The sequence below is a fragment of the Moschus berezovskii genome, chromosome 8, assembly GCF_049115385.1.
Source record: "Moschus berezovskii isolate FMDL1 chromosome 8, NW_MosBer_1.0, whole genome shotgun sequence".
Classification (NCBI taxonomy): domain Eukaryota; kingdom Metazoa; phylum Chordata; class Mammalia; order Artiodactyla; family Moschidae; genus Moschus; species Moschus berezovskii.
In genome coordinates this window covers 39,300,484-39,320,801 of record NC_142467.1, presented here as the reverse complement: position 1 = coordinate 39,320,801, position 20,318 = coordinate 39,300,484, and the positions used below count along the sequence as shown (strand labels likewise).

General features: G+C 41.0%; 1 protein-coding gene across 12 annotated transcripts; it reads left to right on the top strand.

Moving 5' to 3' along the window:
• Positions 1-65: 65 nt before the first annotated feature.
• Positions 66-12,644, top strand: PTTG1 (PTTG1 regulator of sister chromatid separation, securin). 12 transcript variants are annotated; one of them, XM_055431020.2, is made up of 7 exons: positions 66-526; positions 1,003-1,046; positions 5,685-5,785; positions 6,720-6,904; positions 8,386-8,479; positions 11,570-11,728; positions 12,498-12,644. In XM_055431020.2, exons 3-7 carry the CDS (start codon positions 5,695-5,697, stop codon positions 12,575-12,577), a joined length of 609 nt encoding a protein of 202 aa, XP_055286995.1. In that variant the 5' UTR covers positions 66-526; positions 1,003-1,046; positions 5,685-5,694; the 3' UTR covers positions 12,578-12,644. The 12 variants fall into 12 exon arrangements, with proteins under 12 accessions (XP_055286995.1, XP_088694647.1, XP_055286991.1 ...); XM_088838521.1 differs by lacking the exon at positions 1,003-1,046 and having other exon boundaries at positions 6,723-6,904; XM_055431016.2 differs by lacking the exon at positions 1,003-1,046.
• The last annotated feature ends 7,674 nt before the right edge of the window (positions 12,645-20,318 follow it).

Here is a 20,318-nt window from a genome sequence, read left to right as displayed (position 1 = left end):
ACTTGGGCCTCAGGAGGCCTAAGCGAAACTGGTCTCGCGAGATCTCGAGCTGTTCCTATATCTCTACGGTAGGTCAGTAGAATGGGTTAGGTTTGAGCAGGTGCTCTTCTGCTCCGTAGTTTTCATCTCTTTAGACTCGACGAATATTACGACGTAAAAGAAAACAAAACAAATTTCATACGGAGAACAGACAATTGCGTAAGCATCGCTAGAGCGCTCCGAAGTGCGTGAAGTTAAAACAGTCAAAATCAGTATTAATTAGTAGCCAGGTAGTGTACTCTTGCCTGGAAAATCCCATGGATGGAGGAGCCTGGTGGGCTGCAGTCCATGGGGTCGCGAAGAGTCGGACACGACTGAGCGACTTCACTTTCACGCACTGGAGAAGGAAATGGCAACCCATTCCAGTGTTCTTGCCTGGAGAATCCCGGGGACGGCGGAACCTGGTGGGCTGCCGTCTATGGGGTCGCAGAGAGTCGGACACGACTGAAGCGACTTAGCAGCAGCAGTGTAACACGCTGGGGACAAGGTAAACACAAAATTGTCTTCCTCTCCTCGAATTTACATCATATAGAGTGAGAAAGACTGAATTATTTAAGTAATTTACAGTTCTAGAAAGCCGCTATGAAGGGGGTACTAGGTGCTTTGAAGACATAGGGCAATTCAGCAATTGTGACACCTCGCCCCTGATGTTGATACTGTATTGTACCATTAGGAAAAAAATACTGTAAAACGATTTCCATTGTGGAAAAACAATGTCATAGATATCTCAACCTTCCTTTAAAGAATAATATGAAATAAAATACTAGAAAATAATAATTTTGGAGTACAGTCCCCCCCCCCTTTAAATCCTATCTGTTCTGGTAACGTTTTATTTTTCAAAACAATATGTGTTCCTTTTAGATGTCAAAATGACATCCTTGCCTCTAAGAGAATCTCATCATACTCATTAAGAATTTTAGTGCATAGAGCATAGGAATATAAATATTAATTTTGATTTTACAGGGCAAAAGTTGAAGGAATGGAAGTTGTCAGAAAATAGTCTGAAAGTGAGTAGTCTGTGAATCAATCACACTTAATTTTTATCTCCTTAATACAATTCCTGAAATTTGTTTGAAAGTGTTAAGGTCTGTTTAGTTAAAACTACAAGGCACAAGTCAGGGAACACATCTCCCAGTGGAATTATGGAATATGCTGGACAAGTGGGAAGAACTTTTTGTAAGGTTCAGATTCCCCCTGGAGGATTCTGAGGAGGATCTGAGGAAGCAGGGATCAGTTCTGGACTGGATGGCTCTTTGATAAGCTGGGATCAATTAGGATCTTGGTGTGGTTGTGAGGTGAGGGTAGTTTAACAATTGGATTTCACCAGTAACAGTCCAGGGCAGAGCAAAGTGAGTTTGGGGCATCATTAGTAAGAAAACAAAAGAGTTGGTTGTGGCATTTTACAGTTACCTTGGGAAACAGTGCTTCCTGTTGTAGGAGGGGAGACTTAGCCTAGGGAGATAGAAACTTTGCATCCAAAAATCTCAGGAGATAAAGAATTCCCACTTGGAAGCTATAGGTGCTGTTAAACAGAAAAGCCACAGGCCCAAAATAGCTTTACTTGTGCTAAAGCCCAATAACTAACCTAATCACAACTTCAAAATACAATCACTAGAAATGTAATCCAGTCAACCAGTTGGGAATTTCCTGGACAGTTCTGAAGAAGTAATCTGGCACCTGACCCCTTTCCATTATCCCCTCACCCCGACCCTGCCTCTCAGTGGAAGAAGAGGCAATTAGCTGTGAAAACCTTGCTGTTTCTTCCTTTCTCCCCTCCAAAGAGGTCCTGGCCTATAAATAATCCTTTCTTTTATTTTACTAATAGCTCCCCATGCCCCACCCTTTTTCCTCTAAAAACTTCTCAGTTTGTACAACCCCTTGGAGCACCCTTCTGATTTCTAGGTGGGAGGCTGTCTGATTCTTGAGTCATTTAGTAAAACCAATTAGATCTTCAAATTTACTCGATTGAATTTTTTTGACAGTGTTGTGCAGACTTGGTTTCAATATGAATATTTTTGTGTGCTAATGATGTAATTCATAGCTGAGGCACTTAGAAGGAGATATAGGGAAAAAATAATGGGAGGGTTACAAAGGTCTGTCTAGTCAAAGCTATGGTTCTCCCAGTAGTCATGTGTGGATGTGAGAGTTGGACCATAAAGAAAGCTGAGTGCTGAAGAACTGATGCTTTTGAACTGTGGTGTTGGAGAAAACTCTTGAGAGTCCCTTGGACAGCAGGGAGATCAAACCAGTCAATCCTAAAGGAAATCAGTCCTGAATATTCATTGGAAAGACTGATGCTGAAGCTGAAGCTCCAATATTTGGCCACCTGATTCAAAGAACCGACTCACTGGAAAAGATCCTGATGCTGGGAAAGATTGAAGGCAGGAGAAGTGTTCGACAGAGATGGTTGGATGGCATCACCGACTCAATGGACATGACTTTGAGCAAGTTCTGGGAGTTGGTGATGGACAGGGAAACCTGGCATGCTGCAGTCCATGGGGTTGCAAAGAGTGGGACACGACTGAGTGACTGAATTGAACTAATAAAATACGGATGAAAGGCAGAGGATATGGAACGGGTAAAAAGATATGCACTTTTCCCCCTCTTCTTGATGTCTAGCACAGTGACTAACATTTAATAAATATTTATGGAATGAATGAGTCATTCAGTGTTTTGGCCCTGAAATGCCAGGGAAGAAGAACTGGTATATATTTCAAACCATAACTCTGCCAGATGTAGTGCTAAGGCTTTTGTGAAAAAGTACTGTAGGCTTAACTCCTCCCTCCCAACTTACCTGCTAAGTTAAAAAGTATCTGGTGACCTGTTGGGAGTAGAGTTTGGGCACAGATCATCCTTGGTCTTTTGAAGTGATTCCTTAATCTTGTTTAATATATTTCCATTTACCATAGAAGGGCTTCCCTTGTGGCTCAGCTGGTAAAGAATCCGCCTGCAATGCGGGACACCTGGATTCGATCCCTAGGTTGGGAAGATCCGCTGGAGAAGGGAAAGGCTACCCACTCCAGTATTTGGCCTGGAAAATTTCATGGACGATCCATGGAGTTGTAAAGACTCAGACAGGACTGAGCGACTTTTACTTCACTTCACCATAGAAAGGAAAAGGTCACCAACTTTTTAAAGCAAAATTTTTCCACGTCTTGGAAATTGGAATTCATTTTGTATGTCTTTATAATTCCTCTCTTCTTTTTCTCTTGTTCACCCTTCTGTCCTTCCCCACCAGCTTTGATGAATATATTGCTGAGATGTTAAAGGTTTAAAGTAAGTATATTAGTACTTGCCTGGCAGTCCAGTGGATAAGACTCTGCTCTTACACAGCAAAGGGCACAGGTCCCATCCCTGGTTGGGGAACTAAGATAGTGCATGCTGCGCAGTGCAGCCAAAAACAAAGTCCTTATTAATTGATAGAATTTTAAGTTCAGAATTGTGTACTCATTAGATCATTGTTTTGTTCCTAGGGTTGCAAAGAGTCAGACACGACTGAGCAACTGAACAACAGATTCTGTATAATGGAGACAGCATCCTAAGCTGAAATACTGATAGTCTTACAATTAGGAAAAAATCAGTACACTTAAAAAAAATTGAAGTCTAATTGACTTACAACATTGTATTAGTTTCAGAATCACTCCATTCTTAATCATAAGCACAACAGAATGACGCAAACTTGCCATTTTATCTATCTGTACTTTCATTTCTTCTTAATTTTTAATTCTGCTCTGCTAATATTCTCTAGATCTAAAATGGGTTTTTCCCCCACCGACTATTTATTGACTATATATGTATTTTTTATACCTCTAATTGAAATACTGTTGTTACGTATCCATCTTCTGTAGTCATTTCCCTGATGACTAAAATGCCTTTCCTCCCATGCTTCCTCTTTTTAATTTGATCTGGTGTATCTACTCTCTGGAAAAACAGTTTATTACTTCAAGACTTTAGGAAAATAGTTCTGTCACCATCTCATTTTGACTTTTTTTTTTTCCTATTTATGGTATGATTCTTTTATTAGCCTCACTTTGACTTTTTGAAGTTCACTATCTTCTCATTAAAAAATGTTTGGACACCAAAGACTTGGTCTTCCCTTGTGGCTCAGCTGGTAAAGAATCCGCCTGCAATGAAATTGTGCTTTAAAAAGTTGGTGACCTTTTCCTTCTATGGTGAAGTGAAGTGATAGTGGCTCAGTCCTGGCCAACTCTTTGCAACCCCATGGATAGTCCATGGAATTCTCCAGGCCAGAATACTGGAGTAGGTAGCTTTTCCCTTCTCCAGGGGATATTCCCAACCCAGGGATGGAACCCAGGTGTCCTGCATTGCAGGTGGACTCTACCAGCTGAGCCACAGGGGAAGCCCTTTTTATGGTAAAGTGAAAGTGAAAATCACTCAGTCGTGTCTGACTCTTTGCGACCCCATGGACTACATAGTCCATGGAATTCTCCAGGCCAGGATACCGGAGTGGGTAGCCTTTCCGTTCTCCAGGGGATCTTCACAACCCAGGGACCGAACCCAGGTCTCGCATTGCAGGTGGTTTCTTTACCAGCTGAGCCACAAGGGAAGCCCTTTTATGGTAAATGGAACTATATTAAACAAGATAAAGGAATCAATTCAAAATGAGGGAGACCTTGGTTCGATCCCTGGATTGGGAATATCTGGAGAAGGGAAAGGCTATCCACTCCAGTATCCTGGCTGGAGAATTCCATGGACTGCATTGTCCATGGGGTCGCAGAGTCGGACACGACTGAGCGACTTTCACTTTGGACACCAAAGTGTCTCAGGAAAAAAACAAAAAATCGCAAAAGCCAACTCTGTATCTTGGTATAACATTAATAATAACTTTCTTGGAATTAAAGACCGTATTTACTCTCCTCTATCTCTCTGGGAGGAGATTAAAAAACAACCGTTAGTAGACATCCACGGGCAAGCTGTGAGAGGGTTTTTTTTCCTCCCGGGGAACAAACGACGAACTTGCAGGGTAAAGCTTTTAGGGCGGAGCCCAGGGAGCTTAGGTTCCTCCCATTGGTTCTTCCGGAGCCTCCGCCCTGCCCCCGTCCCGCCTCCTGAACGGATGCACCAATAGGGGCGTAAGTTGTGGTTTAAACGCGGAGTCTGGCGCGTGCGCTGGAGATGAGTCGTGCGAGAGTTTGACTGTTACTCCGAACGTGGGTGAACCGAGCGGTACCGAGTGGTTGGGCGGGCACGGTCCGGCGGCGTAGGAAGGGGGAGTAGGCTTTGTGTGTGGCGGGTTCGGGGCCTGGGAACCTGGGTCCGGGTGTCTGGGAGCCGGGGCCTGGGATTTGGGGACTGGGACTTCCCTGGAACGTCAGACGCGCTTACCCGTCTTGAGCCACCGTCTTGAATTGCGTGCGCGACCCACGGCAGTTTGGTTCCAGAGAGTACCAGGGCCTGTGCCAGTCCCAGACCGCCAACTCTTCAGGAACTTCGGGCCCCTGACGCAGCCGTCAAGAATTAAGAACTGGATTAAATGCTTGTTGGCTCAAGATCCGGCTTCTACCTCTGCTTAGCTCCTGTTTTTGCGTAGACGTCCCCAGGGTAGAAAGTTGGGTCAGTGCTACACTTTAGCTTCTTTCATCTAACCTAATTCCCAAGGTTTAATGAGTGTTTCACACCTCTAGTTGATCCAGAATGGCTACTCTGATCTATGTTGATAAGGAAAACGGAGAACCAGGCATCCATGTGGCTCCTAAGGACGGGCTGAAGCTGGGGTCTGTGCCTTGTAAGTATACATGCGGCTATCAAGTACACAGGTATTGTGAATCAGTGGTGGGTGTGGCTTGGAGCTGGGGGACGCCCAAATATACTTCGTGGGCAGTTGGAGTCGTGCGTGCTAAGTCGCTTCAGTCTTGTCCGACTTTTTGCGACCGTATGTACTGTGTAGCCCGCCAGGCTCTTCTGTCCATGGAATTCTCCAGGCAAGAGTACTGGAGTGGGTAGCCATGCCCTGCTCCAGGGGATCTTCCTGACCCAGGGATTGAACCGGAGTCTCTTAAATCCCTTGTATTGCCAGGCGGTTTCTTTACCACAAGCGCCACCTGGGGAGTCCAGTTGGAGTCGAGTTTACCCAATACTGTTACTGCCAAGTACTTATGGGTCTCTTCATGTTCAGTATCTTTTTTTTAAAAAAATTATTTATTTATTTTTGGCTGTGCTAGGTCTTTGTTGCTGCCTGGCCTTTTCTCTAGGTGCGATGGGTGGGGGTTACTTTCTATTTGTGATGCCCAGGCTTCTCATTGCAGTAGCTTGTATTGTTGCAGAGCGTGGGCTCTAGGGGATGTTGACTTCAGCAGCTGAGATACGTGGGCTCGATAGTTGTGGCTCCAGAGCACAGGCTCAGTATTTGTGGCACGTGGACTTAGTTGCTCTGTGGCATGTCGGGGTTCCTGGGTCAGGGATCAAACCCCTGACTCCTTTGTCGGCAGGTGGATTCTTTACTACTGAGAAACCAGAGAAGACCCCATGTTCAGTATCTTAAAGAGATTATTTAAGAGGGTAGTGAACTGAAGTGCTGTTAGGCATAGGACCATGCCACTGTCAAAAATGGGGGTTAAGTTTGGCTGTGAGAATTCGGCCAAGTTTATAGGCACAGTCAGTTTTCAAGTTGCACAGGTGTTTACTGCTGGAATGATCTTACAGTAAGACTTTTTCTTTAGCAGTCAAAGCTTTAGATGGGAGATCTCAGGTTTCAACACCACGTGTTGGCAAAATGTTTGATGCTCCACCAGCTTTACCAAAACCTGCCAGAAAGGCTTTGGGAACTGTCAACAGAGCTACAGAAAAATCAGTTAAGACGAATGGACCACTCAAACAGAAACAAACAACTTTCTCTACCAAAAAGGTAAGTGTTGGCTATAATTAAAGACTTCAGTACTTTGACTCTTAAAATGACTACTGGCATCTTACCTGACACTTTCCTCAGTGAATGGAAGGAAATAGAGACTAGCAAAGTAGATTAACAGAAGAGAATCATCACATAGTCTGTATGGACTTCCTCTGTACCTTGAGATCACATGTATCAGGAGCAGCTGGTTAATATTTTTGCCTCACCTGTCTTTAACAAGTGTCTTGAAACAGACTACTGAGTACTGTGAGGGAGGGTACTTTGCAAGAGGTCATGATGCTAATCTAACAGCTTAGGTGCTGCCATCCTCTTCCCCTCCTTTCAGAGCAAGCACTAGCTTTGTAAGTTATAACTTGGTAGCATGTTGACCTTTGTACATGTGTTTACAAACTGTAGGTCAATGCATTGCAGACTGAGAGGACTTGGCTGTGAAAGATAACTTCAGCATGTGAATTAGCACTGCATTTCAGTAATTGTTTTAATGTATATTAGGAAAGAAAACAACTAGTATACTTGATGTCAAACTGTTACGTGTGGTTTTAGGACAAAGATGTCTTTTTTTTAAAAAAACTGAGTAAGAGAATGCTAAGTGTAAGTATTGCAAGGATATAGCAAAAATGATGAGAATGTGACAGAACTGAAATGTGGGAAGCGTTGTCCTAGTAATTTCCTCTAGGCATGCCTGTGTGATGTAAGATAAATCAAGACTCTACAAGCTTCCATCTTGGCCCACCACCATCATGGACTGCCTACCAGTTCCAGACTAGAGAATTATCCATGGTGGGCGTCTAAAGTCCTTGACTGTCTTTGCCTCTTACTCTGTGTATTTGAGGAACACAAATTAGTTTTTAATATTAATCCAATAATTTAGGTAACACTGATGGAAAATCACATTTCCAAAAGCCAAAAATGGTTTCTATTCTGGGTGATTTATGCCCATTTTCTCTTCTATTAGGTTAGGTTGGGCAATTGAGTCAATTAGCTCTGAATTTACTCTGGGGCTTCCCTGGTGACTCAGTAGTAAAGAATCCACCTGCAATGCAGGAGACTCAGATTCGATCTCTGGGTGGAGAAGATCCCTTGGACAAGGAAATGGCAACCCACTCCAGTATTTTTGCATGGGAAATCTCACGGACAAAGAAGCTTGGTGGGCTACACAGTCCTTGGGATTGCAAAAGAGTCGGATACGACTTACTGACTAAAAACAGACTCTGCTCTGCATTTTGATAATTTATGCTAACAGGTGCTAATACTTGTATTTCAGCCTTAACTTTTGAGCTATGATACTAGAGTTGATTGCTGAATTGTATTTGTGTGTGATTTTGAGAATGAGGGATTATGGTATTTTAGAAATTGAGAACAAATTTAAAACGTGGTGAAGCAAGCCCATGTCTTGAAGAATCACTCCAATCTCTTGTACTAGTCAGTTGACAAAGTTTCCACTCTTACTAATGGATGTTTTCTTGGGTTTGTTTTAGATTACTGAGAAGACTGTTAAAGCAAAAAGTTCGGTTCCTGCCTCAGATGACACCTATCCAGAAATAGAAAAATTCTTTCCCTTCAATCCATTAGGTAATCTTTTGGTATTGTTCAAATGCTTTAGCTTTCAGTTCTCTTAGGATCCAATTCAACTGTAACTTGATATGGCTCTGAATATGATATGTGATCTAAAACTATAACAAGGCTGTCTGAATCTGGGGTGCTTTGGACAAATAACTTGTGGATTTATTTTTAAGGCATCATCTTAAGTCAGAAGAGGAATCAGAGCAAAGATGGGAAAATATTATTCTTGTCCTCAAAAGCTAAAACCACCCAGGGGGAGATTACTTGTTCAGTGTTAGCAGACAGCCTTCCTAGCAAGCCCAATTTTAGAAAGTGGACTTGATGTCAAGTTGAACAATGAAAAGCAAGCCTGAAAAATCCACATAGCCAGTGAGAACATGGGCTTTTTGACTTCTTCAACCTCCTACATGTATCTGAAATATTTTCTATTATAGAATTGGCTTTTTTTAAGCTTTAATGTGCTCACATTGAGGAGAGTAAAATGTGTGCCAGGCGCTATTGGCTTTGGATGTAGTGGTTAACAAGGCAGGCCCCACCCTGAGGAAGCCTAGGATTTGGAGGCAAAGTCAGACACTGAACAAATCCTTTCACTTTGAGTGTGAGCCAAGGAGAAAAACAGGGCTTGTTAGGGGGAACTGAACCTAGCCTGGAAGAGCAGGGAAGTGTTTTCTCAGAAAGTGACATTCAGTGGAGGTTTGAAGGATGTAAGGAGATAGTTGGGTGGAGAAGGGGTAGGGCTGGGCGCCAGCACTGTAACAGACAAAAGATCTTGAGGCAGAAAGAAGGACTGGAAAACTGAAAAGCAGGGTGAAGGATGACACTGGTGGGGGGTTGGTCAAATCACACAGGGTCTTTGAGATTTCTGAGCTGGGTTTTTTGCCTTTTGATCCAAAGAGCATTTAATTATTCCACTAGTATACATCTAGACTGTTTCTGGCTTTTATATATATTACAAAACAATCCTGCAATTATTATTGAGAGTTTGTGAGTATACCTAGAGAGTAAACTCCAAGAAGAATTACTGGGTCTCAAAGCTATGTGATTAAGATTTGATAAAATATGGTGCATCTCATCATTTCCATTCAGGAAAATGAGATAGATTTATGCTTATTGAGGGCTTCCCAGGTAACTCAAATGGTAAAGAATCTGCCTGTAATGCGGGTGACCTGGGTTGGGAAGATCCCCTGGAGAAAGGCGTGGAAACCAACTCCAATATTCTTGCCTGAAGAATTCCCCCATAAACGGAGGAGCCTGGTAGGCCACAATCCATGAGGTTGCAGAGTTGGACATGACTGAGTGACTAATACTTTCACACTTTAAGCATATTGGCCAGGAAAGAGGACTGTGTACAATAGCTGTGTTGGGGGAAGAGATATTGCTAATCTGCCTTCCAAAATAGCATAAGTTATTGAAACCGTCTTCAGTGGATGAGGATGCCCGCTTTCCCCTTGTTCTCTAACTGCAAATGTTTTAAAATTATAAGAAAGATAATTGGTATTTTATTGTTTAAAATTGTGGTATGTGAGTGTGTCTGAGCATACTTAACTATTGGTCATTTATAGTTTTCAAATTTTCTGTTTGTATCTTTCTCTTGTTTTTTGTGACTTTTTTACACTCTGTGTCTCTGTGTGTAAAGAACTCTCTGGATCAAGGTAATTAGCCCTGTGTGTTGCAGACTTATTTCCTCTGGGGCCTTTTGCCTGTTTGTTTTCCTTTACAATTCAGTGGTTTAAGTAGTCACATATACTGTTTCTTAAGTTTGTTTTAGGTCTTTTACACTCTTAAAAATTAGTGAAGACCCCAAAGAACTTTTGCATGTTGTTTGTATATCCTATATTTTAAATTAAAATTGAAAAGTTAAAAAGTATTAATTTGTTAAAATACAATAAATCCATTACATTAGTGTACATAGCTTAAAACAAAATTTAATGAGAAGAGTGGCGTGGTTTTATGTTTTTGAAAATTTGCTTAATCTGGCTTAACATAAAACAGCTAGATTCACATGGGATTGTGTATTCCATCTGTTGAATCTGTTTTTGGTTGATGTATATGAAGAAGATCTGGCCTTTTGCAGCCATGGTTAGGAAAAGAGAAACATTTAAAGTCTTCAGATAAGTATAGATTTCTTTGCTGTTACACTAAAATTCAACTTGTGGCTGCTTCTGTATGCATAGTTGCAATGTAGAATCTGAAACCGTTTCAGTAAGCATTGTATTATTCTCTGACACTTAAATCTGTTGGTCTGTTTTGGACTTTGAATGTATCTTTCATCCTGCATTTATCACCATTGATCATTTAGAAATACTGGTTTGCTGGGAAATGTAGGTCGTCCACAAGTTGAAATGTTTCTTCATGCATGTCAAAAGCATACTCATTAATGCCCACCACTGACCTCATCAGAAAAGTCTTTAGTATTAGGAAGCTGTCAAGCTAATGACTGCAAATAAGTTTTCTGAAATTCTAGGGTTTTTTTTCCCCTTGAAACTATGGATTTTATCATTGGCAACAAATATTGCTTCTCTTGAACTGGTAGACTTTCATTGCTTGGAGAAAATGTGCAACACATATCCAAGTCTGTATTACCAAAGTTGGTTTTCCAGTTCTTTAAACAATGTCCAGAAGTAACACCTCTGGTTTAGCTTGTAAATCAAATAATTGCACATATCTTTTTTCTTGGAAAACACCATGGTTCTTCAGTATATGATAGAACTGTTTAATGGCATACTTCACAACTTATACAGAAAACTAAAAACACATGTTTTCAAGGGTTGAGAGCTCATAAAATTAATACTTTTTTTTTTTTTTACTGCATATGGTAAAGTAATATGTGAAACAGTCATTTTTTTTAATACCAGTGAATGTTAGTGAGAAATATACTAAATAGAATTTGTTGCCACTGCCTTGATTTGTGCTAAGGCACAGAAGTTTTATCCTGTTGCTTTTGGACCACCATTGCAGATGTCAGCACAATGGGAAAAGGTGTTAGTATTATTATGAGAATAGTTTGAGCTCCTGGGCCCCGTGAAAGGGTCTCAGACTGGCAGGGTGCCACTCACCACCCTAAGAGCTGCTGCCCTGACAAAGTGCTTTCTGTGGCAGATTTTGAGAGTTTTGACCTGCCTGAGGAGCACCAGATCGCACACCTCCCCTTGAATGGAGTGCCTCTCATGATCCTGGATGAGGAGAGGGAGTTTGAGCAGCTGTTACACGTGGGCCCCCCTTCGCCTCTGAAGATGTCTCCTCCGCTGTGGGAGTCTAGTAAGTGACCAAGTGCCCTTCTAGAAGGGCTGTAAACAGTCTCTGTCATAACACTTCCATTACTGGGAGGATAAGGTTGTGCAGAAGGCTAGTAATTTCTGTCCTTCAGACTGAAGGGATAAGGTTTCAGGATAATGGAAACTATTCTCAATTGGTACTGTTTTTTAGTTGCAAATGCCCAGTAAAATAAAATTAAGTCATTCTGGAATCTGGACAGTCTTACAAACAAGCAGACCAAGGTGAAATTTAGTGTATAACTTTTTATATTAAGAGTTGATGTAAAATAAACTTGCTTGAAATGAGAGTTCCAAGTTAATCCAAAGCTCATGTAGGATCAAGACCCACACAATAAAAAAAAAAAAAAAACAATAAAAAAAAAAAAAAGACCCACACAATAGCAGGAGCTTTTAGGTCCTGGTTCAGACTGGTGGTCAAAAGCTATTATCAGCATGTTTTCTATTATATCTGATGGAATAACTTACATTATTTGCCAGATTACACTAGTGATAACTGTTGGCAGTTACTTGGGTCTCTAAGAGAATTTGGGGTACTTCTATGATTTATTTCATAATGAAGGTTAATTCTGGGACCATAGCCACATTCCAGGAAATAAGTGAGAAAGTGTATGTGTATATATGTAGGTGGGGCAGGGGTAATTCATGAGACAAAGGGAAAAATAAGAGGTCGAGTTCACGATTAAAGTGAAACTAATGTGTGTGTTGACAGACATGCAGATTTGCAGATACTGAATAAGAAATTTGTTTTCTAGATGTGTTGCAGTCTCCCTCAAGCCTTCTGTCAACTCTGGATGTTGAATTGCCACCTGTTTGCTGTGACTTAGATATTTAAATTTCTTAGCACTTTATAGTTTGGGTATGTATTAATAGTTTGTATTAATAAAGCAATTCTTTGTTTAACAGACTCTTCCTAATATTGTGGTTGGTGTTTAGAATTTGCTTAAAATGTAGCAGGCTACAGGCTGCACAGCCCGTAGCCTGCTGTTGCTGTTGGTGCCTGCTGCCTTCACCTTGCACCCTGTCCAGGCAGTGGTGACCATGAGACTTACTAGTGGTCCTGCTCAGCCATTGGTTTGTACTGTGGTGGGCCCCTCCCCCAAGCGACCAACTGTCAGTGAGTGACCGTTAGTGGTCTGCTCAGCCATTGATTGCAGTGGGCCCATCCCCCAGGTAACCAGCTGTCAATGAGTGACTGTTAGTAGCAGAAGTAGTGGTTGTCAGGTGGAGAGGTAAGAGAAAGATCCTGGCCTTTTCTCTGCGGGCCTCCAACTCACCCACCCTCAGGCCAGTGAGTGACTGAGGGGCCCAGGGAACCGGCTGGGAGCTGTCTGTGTCCTGCAGGGCTCCAGAGCCCTCACCAAGGCTGGCCACTGGCCCGGCCCAGACCTTGAGGAGGCGATGAACCTCTCCCCATCCCTGTCTCTGTGACCAAATGGCAGCGGCCGTCTGCCTGGGTCACAATTTTTGGGACCTGCCCCTGCCATACGGGCAGCCTGAGGAGAGTGAGGGTCAGTTGGGTCCTGGGTGTCTGGCTCCCTTGGCTATGACCAGGGTCTCGGGACCTGGCCCTGAGGGAGCCACAAACTAAGCTCTGCCTCCTCTCAGCCAGAACCCAGACCTTGGAGGGTGAAAGTTGTACCTGGGACCTGGTCCTTTCTTGTCAGAACAGAGAATAACTTTTATTCAATGTAACATTTACTGGACCATGACCTGACTTTAAGAACAAAGGATCTGACACAAGAAGTTCACAGCAATTAACCATTCCCTTTCCTAGAAAAGGGCTTTGCTGAAGGCTTTTGGGGAGTTTGGGGTTTTAAGGCATGAGCCAGCCATCTCCTTGCATGGCCCTCAGTGAACCTTTCTCTGTACCATGCATACTCCAACGTTTTGGTATTGTTTGGCTCACTGGGCGTAGGGCACACGTTTGTATTTTGGTAATAAAAACTGAAAACTAGTAGACATGTTTAACAGATGAGACTCTATAATGTGATGAGAAGTTTGTCTAAGTTGAAAAACTTACCCTAAAACCCTCTGATTTAACAGCTTAGCTTAAAAGCTGTCACTGTTTTCCCTGAAACATACACCTCTCCATGTATACTTTACTCCGTTTTTGTGGCCATTAACTGGTGACAGTTATTAGACCTCTTAATTAGAAGAGCCACTTCCAGCTCATTAAGTGTCTTTTGCTAGGAATTCTTTAATGCTGTTTCTATCTAGTTTCTAATGACTTCAACACCGTCTTCAGTGATCAAAATTTGAAAGGCTTGAAATCTCCTGAGAATTCTACCTTCTTAAGCTCTTCAACTGGGCTCTTTGAAGACCACAACAGATAATTTACTGGTAGTGAGATCCACTCTTTAGCTACAGGAAACTATTTAGTTGCTAACTCTGTGTTGGAAATTGTTTTTAAGTCTTTAATAAGCATTATGTTTCATGTTCATGATCCCGTTTTTCAGATGAGGACATTGAGGTTTAGAAGCTTCATATGCTGAAGGCATGAAGTGCTAGAAAATGATAGAACTGGTATTTTGATTCCATAACTGATACTGGAATCAAAATATCAGATTGCTAATGGTTGCCTCTGGATTTTTTTTCTTATTGGGCAGAGAGAGTTGATGATGATTTTAAAAAATTAACTGTTGCCACCATTTTAAATTAGAGTTTCACATATAGTTGATTTTAGAGATTCTCTTTGAAAGGCAGACCTGTAAAATAGTAGGCCCTTGTTTCCAGCAGTTGGTCGAGTGCTGGCTGCCTTTTGGGTGGAGTGGGTTTTCTCACCTCTAGAACCTATGTGAGATGGCTTGAAGGGAGAATTGAAGTATTCCTCTTATTCTGTCTCTTCTGTGACCCAGCCTATTTAACTCACTTAACTTGCCTGGCCAGATGGTCAACTGAATTTGATCCTTGCTTAATACTAACCTATACAGGAAATCTTTCTCCTGAAATGTCTGTAGCATCTATAGGCAAGTTAGAATGTGAGCCCTTTCTTTCCCATTATTATTAGAGGAATCTACAAGATACTAGGCATGAAATGACAGGAACATACACGGTCACTGGTCCTGACTTTAAAACTTTGACCCTCTAAACATTACTGAATCAGTCTGGATTTCTGAAATCAGTAGAAAGATTTTTAAAAGAGAATAAGACAACTTGGCACTTGATTTTAAAGAAGAGGATTAGACCTCACATCCTAAGGTATAATCAGGCCAGTTTGAAAAGCTGACCCTAATTCTGAGTGGCTTTCATACCCTACAATACATTTAGAAACTTTGGAAAGTGGTTTGTTGTGGTGGAGGAAACAAAGATCTGGGAGCAAGGTGACAAGTCAGTTCTTTACCAAGTCCTTGGTCAGACCTGAACACAAATGATCTTCTCTTCACTGTTTATCAGAAATCAAAGTGCTTAATGTTTGTTGACTTTGAGAATTTTAAACAGACGCTTCTTTACTCCAGATAATTCTTTTTGTGGGTATTGTTGCTGTTTGTAGCAGTTTACTAAGTATCACGTCTTGTTTGGCTTCTCATTAAGAGAAAGCTTATGAGAAGGTTTGTTTGGAAATACTGTCTGTCCTAAATGTAGAATTAAAGTTTATTTCTTTCAGTCACATCATTCCCCTACACTGCATTCATCCACAACTAACTTATTTATGCATTGGCATTTTTTCAGGTTTCAAATTCCAATTAACCTTCAATAGGAGCGCAATTAGAATTTTTAAAAAATATATTGTTAGTATTCTCTATTAGACTAATTCTGATCTAACCTGTATAGGAAGGTTAATCCCTATACCAAGTCCCCAAAGGGTTAGTACTATGATAGAAATCCTAATTTGACTTTGTTCTTCCCAGTAATGTAATCATTTATATTTATTAGGCCCAATGTGCTAGAAACTAAGTCTACCATGGTTAAATAACAATATTGCCCGTGCCCTCAGATGCCTGGCATCCAGTGGGGGGAGAGGTATCAAATGCCATTGTGATGCAGGAAGATGCACACGGGGTGGGGAGGACCAGGACCTGGGGAACGCTTCCCAGCCCAGTCTCTGGAAGGCTCCCTGGGGAGGTACATGTGGATGGAGCCTTGACAGGAGAAGTGTTCTGAGCAGAGGGAACAACTTTTTGCAAATGGCAGGAGGCAAGTGAACACAGCTTGTTAAATGAAAATTGCCTTTGTTTTTTCCTGCTTTAGGTTTGAGCAAACAGTGTGGTTGCCAACAAAGGAGAGTGAAGCAGGGCCCATATGGCTATTTGAACTGTGCAAGGGGTTTGGAGTTTGGCACGGGGGTGTTGGGTGCCATGGAAGGATTTTCTTTTGTTTTCCAGTTATCATTTATTTAATAGTATTCTGCAAAAGCATAGCAAACTATTTTCAGCAGTGAATATGCATATATCTTAAACTGTATACATATACCTCAACTGTATATAAAACAGAAAACTATCATTACAGAAAAATTTGAAATTTTGACAAGATATGTAGCAAAATCCACTTACTGAAAAGAGTATATATGGGGTGGTTAGTTGTGCCGCCTCTGTGTCAATATACACTTTGAGTATCATCCTTCTGTACTATTGATGCGTTTAATTTTTTTCTTGTATCTGCAAATATAAATTTCACTAATATTTTCCCTTTGAAATATACAAACAGTTCTGCAGTGTTCTAGGGATCCCATAACGAGAAATGCTCTTTTGTATATACCATCTTGAGTTCTTACAAGTTCTTTTGCTCTCATAGGAACCATGTATACTATTTCCAAGGTGCACTATACATTAAAAAAATTTTTTTTTATTTTATATTGGGGTACAGATGATTAACAATGTTGTTACTTTCAGGTGTAATGCAAAGTGATTCAGTTGTACATATATATGTACTCTTTTCCAAATTCTTTTCCTATTTAGGTTATTACAGAGTATTGAGCAGAGTTCCCTGTACTATACAGTAAGTCCTTGTTATCTGTTTGAAATATATTGGTGTATACGTATCCTAAACTCCCAATCTATTCCTTCTCTGCACCTTCCCCTCTGGTAACCGTAAGTTCTCTAAGACTGTGAGTCTTTCTGTTTCATAAATAAGTTTATTTGTGTATATATATATATATTTTAGATTTCATGTATAAGTAAAATCATATGATATTTCTCCTTCTTGGACATACTTCACTTAGTATGATAATCTCCAAGTCCATCCTTGCTGCTGCAAATGGCATTATTTCATTCTTTTTAATGGCTGAGTAATATTCCATTGTGTATATGTATCACATCTTCTTTATCAATTCATTTGTTGATGGACATTTAGGTTGCTTCTGTGTCTTGCCTATTGTAAATAGTGCTGCAGTGAATATTGGGGTGCATGAATCCTTCTGAACGGTGTTTTTCTCTGGATATATGCCCAGAGGTAGGCTTGATGGATCATATGGTACCTCTACTTTTAGTTTCTTCAGGAAACTTCATACTGTTCTCTATAGTAGCTGTACCAATTTACTTTCCTACTAACACTGTTGAAGGGTTTCTTTTTCTCCACACCCTTTCCAGCATTTGTTATTTGTAGACTTTTTGCTCATGACCTTTCTGACCAGTGTGAGGTGAGGTATGGTAGTTTTAATTTTCACTTCTCTAATAATTAGTGATGTTGAGCATCTTTTCATGTGCTTCTTGTCCATCTTTTTTTTTTTTTCTGCCGTTCTGTAGGTTGTTTTTTTTGTTTATGGTTTGCTTTGTTGTGCAGAAGCTTTTGAGCTTAATTACATCCTATTTGTTTGTTTTTATTTCCATTACTCTAATAGATGGATCAAAAAAGATATTGCTGTGATATATGTCAGGGAGTATTCTGCATATGTTTTTTTCTAAAAGAGTTTTATAGTATCTGGTCTTACATTTAGGTCTTTAATCCATTTTGAGTAATTGTGTATGGTATTAAAGGCTATTTTAATTTCATTTTTTTACTTGTAGTTTTCCAATTTTCCCAGCACCATTTTCCATTGTATACTCTTGCCTCCTTTGTCATAGACTAGGTGACCATAGGTGGGTTTATTTCTGGGCTTTCTACCCTGTTCCACTGTTTTATACCTCTGTTTTTGTGCCAATACCATACTGTTTTGATGGCTGTTGTTTTGTAGTATAGTCTGAAGTCAGGGAACCTAATTCCTCCAGTTCTGTTTTCCTGTCTACAAGTTTCTTTGACTATTAAGAGTCTTTTGTGTCTTCATAAAAATTCTAAGATTTTTTGTTCTAGTTCTGTGAAAAACACCATCAGTAGTAATTTGATAGGGATTGTATTGAATCCTTAGATTGCCTTGAGTACTATCATCGTTTTGACCATACTGATTCTTCCAATCCAAGAACATTGTATCTTTCCATGTCTATGGATGTCCATGTCTACATATGTAGATCTACTTTATCCTTTTTAATGAACATATTTTATTCCATTGTATAACTGTACCATATTTTCTAATTATAAACTATGCAACAGCAAACATCCTTGTAGAAACACCTGAGGACACTTGTATGAGGGGTCTCCTTGTACATTTTTTACTCTTTCTTGTCTTTCTTCCTACCACTTGTCATCCTTCCAGTTTCAACTCCTTGATTCCTCCTGAATCCTTAGTCTTGTTTCCACTGACATCTCAAGATTGTTTCTTCATCATCATCATGTTCTGCAAGAGAGTCCAAATTGGTCTCCCTACTTCCAGAGCAAGTATGAAAATATCTGTAAAGCTATGTGTTCATCTTCTACCAGGATTATCTTGAGAGTGTGTGTGCATGTGCATTTGAGACTAGCATAGTCTAAATTTATGAAAATTTGTATATTAATTGGTTTATACCATTGAAAGAAAGAAAATGCCCTTCCCTCTGGAACCTTGAGGGCCTGGAGGTTTGAGAGATTGCCTTCCTATTGTTGATTACCCACTGACCTCATTGTGGAGTTGGGAGCGTCAGGTTTTAACCTTGCCTTGACCTGCTCCGAAGGTTGTAGGATGTCTGAATACCCAGTTTGTGACTTAAGTTGGAGATTGGGCAGCGGATTCTGGGACAGCCTCAAAAGAGGCTAGGGATTGGATGCAGTACTGTGGTAAGTTAGTGTCTTTGAGAACTGAGGAACATTCCCAGAGAAAATCATCTTCTGTAGCCAGTTAGCATCCCTAAGGATTCAGGATCAACAAACTTTGGGAGCTGACCCCATGCAACGTGGCCTGACAAGTTTTACACTCATACTTAACCTCCTACTTTGAGTCAACTGTTTTCATATCTCCTCTCTTTTTTTTTAAAGTGGCAAAAATTTTTATTTAAAATTTTTTTATTTTATATTGGGGTATAGTTGGTTTACAATAATCTGTTAGTTTCAGGTATACAGTAAAGTGATTTATTTATACATCTATCCTTTTCCCATACAGGTTATACTGTAATCAGTGTATTGAATAGAGTTCCTTGTACTATATATATATATAGTAGGTCCTTGTGGATTATTCACACCTTCTCTACTCTCTAAACTTTTACCTTTCTCCCCAGCACCCCTGACTCTCAGGTAGTGTACCTCTCTGTAGCAGAGGAAGGCTCCTACCAACAGTCATTTATTCTATCAGCTGCCCGAATCTTGCAAAAGAGGTGTCCTTCCTGCTATCATAGGGCGATGTCTCCACATGTGCTCTGGGTCACTTCCCCTCTTCAGTTATCATCTTCCTCTCCATTTTATTTTGTTTATTTAATTTTTGCAACTTCTTTAGTCTCAACTGCACCTCTAAAAAATGCTTATCTCCATATCTTTCTTAAATGTCACATTGTAAGGGCTCAGTGTTGGCCTCTCTTCTCACTCTACAAACCTTCTCCTTGTGATCTTATCTACTGCTGTTGCTTGGAATCCCAGCTCTGTGCTGTGTTTGTGTCTGTAGCCCACTTCTCTCCCCTGAACTCTGAGCCCCCTGTTTATAGTTGCTTACCTCAGATCTCATCTGATATATATAAATTAGAACTCTTGGTTCTCCCCTCCCAAATCTGCCCTTTGCTAGCCTTCTCTACCTCCATAAAGGGCATTTACTCATCTCAAACCAAACGTGATGGTTCTGCTTCTAGTATACATTTCTAGTTTTAGTTTGCTCACTTCTTTCCCACCCTTCCAATGCAAGCTGTTATCTCTCATGATGACCAAAGGCCTCAAACTGGTCATTCAGCTTCTGCTCATGCCACTTCCAGTCCATTCAAACCCTCGACCAGAGTGACAGTTGAAAGGCCAATTTAATTGTCAGTCCACTGCTTAGACTGTAATCTAAGTAGATTCCCATCCTACCTCAGGTGACATCTGAATTGTCTCCCTGGCCCTGTAAGCCCTGTCTGATCTGGGCCCTACCTGGCCTTCCAGTGTTCCCCTTTTCTGTCTTCCCTCTCCCCTGAAGCCAGCTGTACCCATCTTTCAGTTTTTAAGCTCACTGTTCCTGTTCCCGGTGTGGCCCCTGCAGGAGGCATCACCTGGTTTCATGGCAGATACCTCCTGAATTGGTCTTCGCAGGTGGCACTCATGATAAAGAACCCACCTACCAATGCAGGAGACATAAGTCCCAGTCCCGGGGTTGGGAAGATCCTTTGTCG